Source organism: Microtus ochrogaster, chromosome 2 (assembly GCF_000317375.1).
Source record: "Microtus ochrogaster isolate Prairie Vole_2 chromosome 2, MicOch1.0, whole genome shotgun sequence".
NCBI classification, from domain to species: Eukaryota; Metazoa; Chordata; class Mammalia; order Rodentia; family Cricetidae; genus Microtus; species Microtus ochrogaster.
The window spans coordinates 67,680,683-67,688,313 of record NC_022010.1 but is presented as its reverse complement, the minus strand read 5'-3'; the positions used below and the strand labels follow the sequence as shown (position 1 = coordinate 67,688,313).

At 39.0% G+C, this 7,631-nt stretch overlaps 1 protein-coding gene across 1 annotated transcript; it reads right to left on the bottom strand.

The window, feature by feature from the left end:
* Positions 1–6,317: 6,317 nt before the first annotated feature.
* LOC101982627 (olfactory receptor 4C15-like) lies at positions 6,318–7,253 on the bottom strand. Its single transcript, XM_005345099.1, has one exon. It carries the CDS (start codon positions 7,251–7,253, stop codon positions 6,318–6,320), a length of 936 nt encoding a protein of 311 aa, XP_005345156.1.
* Positions 7,254–7,631: the final 378 nt, after the last annotated feature.

The window sequence follows — 7,631 nt, the reverse complement described above, 5'->3', positions numbered from 1 at the left end:
TTTCAGGTTATTGGGTGAATTCTTGCCTTGGCGCCTGCCCATCTCCTCCTATCGATCCTATCTAATGGGTCTTCTAAAACTGGATCAGGTTTCCTTACTGGCCAAGGGATGCACCTACCAAATGCCCTAGCTCTGTTTCCTGGTTCCTGCCACAGGCCAAGAACCCTCTCACCCCTCCGAAGGGTCTTCAAGATCAGGACCAGACGCCCCGTTTGCCAGTTACCTTGACAACAAGGGGCCTACCTCTTTGATCCAACCGCAGTGGGATGTCTGCTCTCCTTATTGCACGCCCTTCCCCGCCTCGTGCGTGCCTCTGCCGCTGCGCCGGTCCCCGCTGCTGCCAGGCACGGACCACTCTGGTCCCTACCGCTTGCCTCTGCCTCCACGCCGGTCCCTGCCACTTGCGTCTGTCGCCGCCGGTCCCCCAAAGCCTATTTTTGATTGCAGCGCTGCGCCTGTCTGCCGCGACTGCGCTCCTGTCCTCCGCGACTGCGCGCCTGTCTGCCGCGACTGCGCACCTGTCCGCCGCGACTGCGCGCCTCATAAAACAGTTTCTATCACAAGAGATTTATCAATGGATATTTAAAAATACATTGTTTTAAGAAACACTGTCAAGGTCTGTTCACTAAAGAAAAAAATTAATGTATAAATATATTGATATGTACATTGGCAGGAATATCATTTATACTTCTGAGAATAGTTTATCTTTTCCTTGATTTTGACAATTCTATGCATATATACAACATATTATAATCAGAGTGTCCATCCATACTGATTCCTTTTCCTCCCTCCAATCTTTCAGATCCCCTACCCATTATCAACCATTCCTGTTCTTATAGTCACATATTTTTATTTTAACTACTAAATTTATAATTGCATAGATAGGTAGTAACTTACTAGACCATGAATACACTTATGCTTACATACCTGAAGAAAATTATATGTCTTGCCATAACTGTTGATAGTTCGTTAGGAGGTGATGGAGCCTCATAAACCCACCTTTTAACTATGAGGTGGAAGGGCCTAGTCTTATGTAAGATTTATTCAGATAGTCACAGCTGGTACTTTTTATGATTAAATGACCATGATATATAAACCAGACAATGGATCATAACACTCTTCCCTATTCTCTATGTCTTACACTTTCTTTTTTAATTATTATTTTATTACTTTAAAAAATACCAATCTAAATTCCCACTCCCTACCCTCCCTCCTCCCACTCCCTCCACAAATTTTCCCACTCCCTTCCCCCTCCAATCCTAAGAGAGGGAAAGGCACCACGCCCTGTGGAAAGTCCAAGGTCCTCCCTGCTACATCTAGGTTCAGCAAGGTATACATCCAAAGAGAATAGGATCCCAAAAAGCCAGTACATGCAGTAGAGACACATCCCAGTGCCACTGTCCGTGGCCCCTCAGTCTGCCCCAACTGTCAACCACATTCAGAGGGACTAGTTTGATCCCATACTCGTTCACTGCCAGTCCAGTTGGAGTTGGTGAGCTTCCATTAGCTCAGGCAAAGTGCCTCAAGGGTGAACACCTCATGGTCTTCATATTCTCACTCCTTCCACTCTTCACCTGGACCTTGGGAGCTCAGTCCAGTGTTCCGATGAGGTTCTCTACCTCTGTTTCCGTCTGTTATTGGACAAAGGTTCTATGGTGATATTTAAGATAATCATCAGTCTGACAACAGGGCAAAGCCAGTTCATGCACCCTCTCCTCTATTGATTAGGGTCTTAGCTGAGGTTATCCTTCTGGATTCCTGGGAATTTTTCTAGAGCCAGGTTTCTTGCTAACTCCATAATGGCTTCCTCAATCAAGATATCTTTTTTCTTGCTCTCATAACTGTCCTTCCTCCATCTCAATTATCCAATTCTCTCGAGTTCTCCTCAACCCTCCTCTTCTCCTCTTCATTCTACCCCCTGCCCCCATGGATCCCAATTTTGTCAGATGATCTTGTCTGTTTCCAATTCCCAAGTGGGTCTATATATGTTTTTCTTTGGGTTCACCTTATTACTTAGCTTCTCTAGGACCATGAACTATAGGCTCAATGTCCTTTGTTTATGGCTAGTATCCACTTATGAGCGAATGCATACCATATTCACTTATTTTAGGGACTGGGTTACCTCCCTCAGGATAGTGTTTTCTAATTCCATCCATTTCCATGCAAAATTCCAGATGTCATAGTTTTTTTTCCCACTGAGCAGTACTATAATGTGTAAATGTGCCACACTTTCTTTATCCATTCTTCAGTTGAGGGGCATCTAGGTTGTTTCCAGGTTCTGGCTATTACAAATAATGCTGCTATGAACATAGCTGAACAAATGCCTTTGTAGTATGATTGGGCATCTTTTGTGTATATTCCCAAGAGTGGTATTGCTGGATCCTGAGGTAGGATGACTCCCAATTTTCTGAGAAACCGCCACACTGATTTCCAAAGTGGTTGCACAAGTTTGCATTCCCACCAGCAATGGATGAGTGTTCTCCTTACTCCACATCCTCTCCAGCATAGGTAATCATTGGTGTTTTTTTAATTTTATCTATTCTGACAGGTGTAAGATGGTATCTCAAAGTTGTTTTGATTTGCATTTCCCTGATAGCTAAGGAAGTTGAATATGTCCTAAAGTATCTTTTGGCCATTTGAAATTCTTCTGTTGAGAATTCTGTTTAGTTCAGTACCCCATTTTTTTAATTGGGTTATTTAGAATTTTAATGTCTAGTTTCCTGAGTTCTTTATATATTTTGGAGATCAGTCCTTTGTCTGATGCGTTGTTGGTGAAGATCTTTTCTCATTCAGTAGGCTGTCTTTTTGACTTATTGACTGTGTCCTTTGCTTTACAGAAGCTTCTCAGTTTAGAAGGTCCCATTTATTCATTTTGGCTCTTATTGTCTGTGCTACTGGGGTTATAGTTAGGAAGTAGTCTCTTTTGTCCATGCATTGAAGGCTACTTCCCACTTTCTCCTCTAACAGATTCAGTGTGGTCGGATTTATATTGAGGTATTTAAACCATTTGGACTTGGGTTTTGCACATGGTGACAGATATGGATCTATTTTCATTCTTCTATAGGTTGACATCCAGTTATGCCAGCACCATTTGTTGAAGATGCTTTCTTTTTTCCATTGTATAATTTTAGCTTTTTGTCAAAAATCATGTGTCCATGGGTATGTGGATTAATATCCAGGTCTTCAATTTGATTCCATTGGTCAACATCTCTGTTTTTATGCCAATACCAAGCTGTTTTGATTACTGTAGCTCTATAATAGAGCTTGATGTCAGGACGATAATGCCTGGTAATGATAACTTATGCTGGAGAAGGTGTGGAGTAAGGAGAACACTCATCCATTGCTGGTGGGAATGCAAACTTGTGCAACCACTTTGGAAATCAGTGGTTTCTCAGAAAATTGGGAGTCATCCTACCTCAGGATCCAGCAATACTACTCTTGGGAATATACACAAGAGATGCCCAATTATACTACAAAAATATTTATTGTATAGGATTGTTTTAGCTTTTCTGGTATTAGGTCACTATGACCTCATAAAAAGAATTTGGAAATATTCCTTTTGTTTCTATTGTGTGGTACAATTTAAAGAATTCTCTGCAGGGAGATATCTAGAGAATGTCCTATAATTCCGGCATTTATAATAGTCTTAGGTCTTCACTGTATCTTAGGCTTCCTCTTCACAACTTCAAGCAGCCACCTTCTATGACTCTATAGGCACCCCAGCCTAAGAGTTTAACTATAACTTCTCTGATTAAATGATTAAACAACCTTTCCCATACATCTTTCACAATCTTATATCTTTCATTCCTACAAAGCCAATCCCACAAAGGCAATGCTGTCAACTCTTCCTCAGTTGAGGGTGGCAACCTAATTTCACACTGACTGCAGTTTTGTCTTTCTTCTCATAATAGTGGAGAACCCACTCCCTAGGCAGATGCTTTGAGAGAGAACTGAATTCCTTGTTCTTTCTTTTTCTGTTTCATTCTCAGTTAATATTATGTTTTTCCTTTTGAAGAGGTCACATTTTTCACATTGGATCCCATGACTGATCAGGTCTTGCCTTTGGATCATATTTGCTATTATTATGGTTTTTCACAGTGTCTCATTTTTCATAATTAGATTCTATTTAGATTCTATTTTTTTAGCACACATCTAGTCTTATAAACCTAAATTGCTGGAATTCTTTTCCACACAACAAACCACCCACCCACACCCCCCCACACACACTGTCAATCGCTTTCATTGTGGATCTGCCCACGTACAGTAAATAAGAATCAAACCATAGACTGAATAATCTGGTGTCCTGAAGTTTCTTCTCACCAAATAAATTAATCATTACCTTTAATTTCAACTGTAATCAAGTTCTCAAGACAGAAGCAAAAATAAAACCAGACTCATTATTCAAATACCATTGAAATGACCTCTAGTGTATTTTCTGGTAGAGTCTTTTATTGATTCTTAAATATCGTGATGGAAGCTTTTATTGTTCATAGTTTCTCAGGATTCTTATTTTCTAAGCTTCTACCAGAGTGTCCCATGAAACACTCTCTCTGGCAAGCTAGGGCTTTTATAACCTAATGTACTAAAGCTACAAATCATTCCGAAAAGCCTAAGAAACTTATTATTATCTTTATTAGAACAAAACATCATTTCTTATACTAAATTTTGCATCAGTTATGTTATTGATTGTAGCAAGAGTTCCTGACACAGAAATCTAATGAATTAAAAGCATGTTGCATTACATAATTCTATGGGGCAGTCCTTCATCACTGGTGCCTATAATATCAGGAGGTTGAGGCAGTTGGTCACACTGTATATATTATTCGGAAGCAGAGCAATGAACGTCTGTGCTTTGCTAGCTTTCTTTTGTTTGCTGCATTCATGAAACAAGACAAGCGAATAGTTCCCATTTGTGAGGTGGACCATCCCACATCAATAAAATTATTCAAAAGGAACCCTCAATTGTGTTTCTAGAGGCTATCCTAATCAAGAAAATCCCTCACATGTGTGTCTCCTAGGTGACTGCAGATTTTCTTAACATGACTATCAAAACTGTCTGTCATCATATCCATGTTATTTCTTTTTCTTGTCTTATTGCATTATTTAAGATATCAAGCATTATATTGAATAGGAATAGTGTGAGTGGACACCTTGATTTTACCGGGAATGTTTTAAGTTTTCTACTGTTTAAGAAAATTCATCTTGGAAGTTCATAAATCTTTTATTCTTTTTGTAAGCTGCTTCTCTCTTTAGCCCAGGAATGCCTGGAAACTGCAGCAATTTTCCAAACAAGCTTGTCAGATAGTGAAATTAAGGTATGAGACTCTACTCCTAGTCTGAAGTATACTTTAAAAATTCTGAAAAGGTAGATTCTAGACATCTACGGACATTTATTCCTTTCTTACTATCTGCAAGATGATTTGAAATCATGTTTAATGTAAGAGGGCTGAGCATTTAGTCCACAACTTAATGAAATAAAACTTATAGTTGCACATTAGACTCTTTCAGAAAGGGAACATATCAAATAGTTTGCTACATTATATTTTTAAGCATTAATTCATACTCATTTGTATCAATTCAAACATGACAGGACATGAAAAATTTAATGATTTTTGAAAATATTAGGATAATGGTACCCAGAGGCACCACCATTTCAATAGTCTACAAATTCAAGATACAAAAGGTATATTCTTTCCATGTAAATTTTCATTTTTTCCTAACACAGAACAATAATTTGACATAAATATAACCTATATGTGCTGACATTTGTTAAATAAATGTGAATCATTAGATCCTAAAACTTTCTATGTCCCTGACTCACTGGGAGAAGGCACTGTTTGAAAGTTGGATTCTGCAGGAGAATGGCCTACCAGGAAGTTCTAGGTAGTTAGATGACTTAGGAGCAGGCTGCTTATTGGGAGTTCTGGAAGGAGCTGGTAGGTATAGAAGTACCACCAGGAGATCCAGGAAAAGCCAAAGGCCTATGGGGTGCAGCAGAGCTATGCTTGCACAGTGATTCATAGAATGGAGCGTATAGAATATATATGGAGACAGAAGTACCTACTTGATGGGCAAGGGAGTAAGCATCCCAGAGAGCCCAGGTTTATGGGGTGAAAGAGTAGACTTAGCTGGTCATGTGGAAAAGAGAGCCTTAATTTGGTGTTGCCATTAAATTGATGTCCACACCTGCCTTAGTTGTGCTGGAATCAGAAATGCTCACCAAAATGGAAACACATATCAAGATCTAAACACAGGTCCTCATGAACACACACCAATTCTATCACAAATTGAGCCATATCTCTATCCCTATAAAAGATTTAATGTTTGCCAGAAATATTAAAAAATCTCCACCATATTTTCCTGATGGCATTCTTCATTTCTTTATTCCTGAAGGTATAAACTATAGGATTAAGCAATGGTGTCAGTACATCAGAAAATATAAACACATTTTTCTCAAAAGAGAATGCAGAAGTATTTCGTGCATATATTAATACACATGGGACAAAGAACAAAAGCACAACTGTAATGTGGGATCCACATGTGGAGAGAGCTTTACGTCGCCCTTCAGAACTATAAGATCTCAAAGAGAACAAGATGACACCATAAGAAACAAGCAATAAGGAAAAAATAATGATGCAAATAGACCCACTGTTGGCAAACACCAAAATGACAAAAATGTGTGTGTCAGTGCAGGCAAGTTTCAGTAATGGGAACAAGTCACATATGAAATGATCAATAAAATTGGGTCCACAGAAGGGCAGCTGCAAAGTGAAGATAATTTGTATAATAGAATGCAAGAAACCTCCTGTCCAAGCTACTCCCACCAGAATGCCACACACCCTCCGGTTCATGATGGAAGAATAGTGAAGGGGCTTGCAAATGGCCACATAGCGGTCATAGGCCATGGCTGACAGGACAATCACTTCTGCCCCTGCAAGGAAGTGGACAGCAAACAGCTGTGTCATGCAACATTCAAAGGAGATAGTCTTTCTCTCATAGAAGAAGTCTATAATCATCCTAGGTGTGATTACAGAAGAAATGCATGCATCCAGGAAAGATAAAAAAGACAACAAGTAGTACATGGGGGTACCAAAGAGTGTGGGACTGCATACAATTGTTACCACAATTACCATGTTGTCCCCAATAGTTGCAAGGTAGATCAATAAAAATACAATAAACAATATTTTCTCAACTTTTGGGTTCTGTGAGAGTCCCAAGAGTATGAACTCAGTGACAAAGCTCTGGTTTAGCATGACTTTGGAGAAAAATTCTAAAATAACTGTGTTCATAGAAACTTGCAATTATCAGAAAATTTTCTTCGTTTATTTTTAATGTAATCATCAACAAATGAAATAATTCAAATAAAAGTTTAGAACTCAACTTTTTGTCAACAGTCTGTAGCAGGCAATATAGTATTGTTGTTTTATTTGTGCAAAAGTTATTAAAGATTTTCAGATCAAACAAACAAAAGTGTTGTTAACCTGGGGACTTTGGGGACACAGGCACAGGAGCAATGACCCCTTAACAGATGGAAGAGAATGAGACGGAAATATTTTATCTTAGTAAGAACTTCAGAGTACTGTTTTCCCACAGTCTACTTCTCTATACAATTGTTAAAGAATTAATTCCTG

Bases quoted from the DNA above. Each gene is read 5' to 3' on its own strand.
- LOC101982627 (XM_005345099.1), bottom strand. From the start codon at position 7,253: ATGCTAAACCAGAGCTTTGTCACTGAGTTCATACTCTTGGGACTCTCA.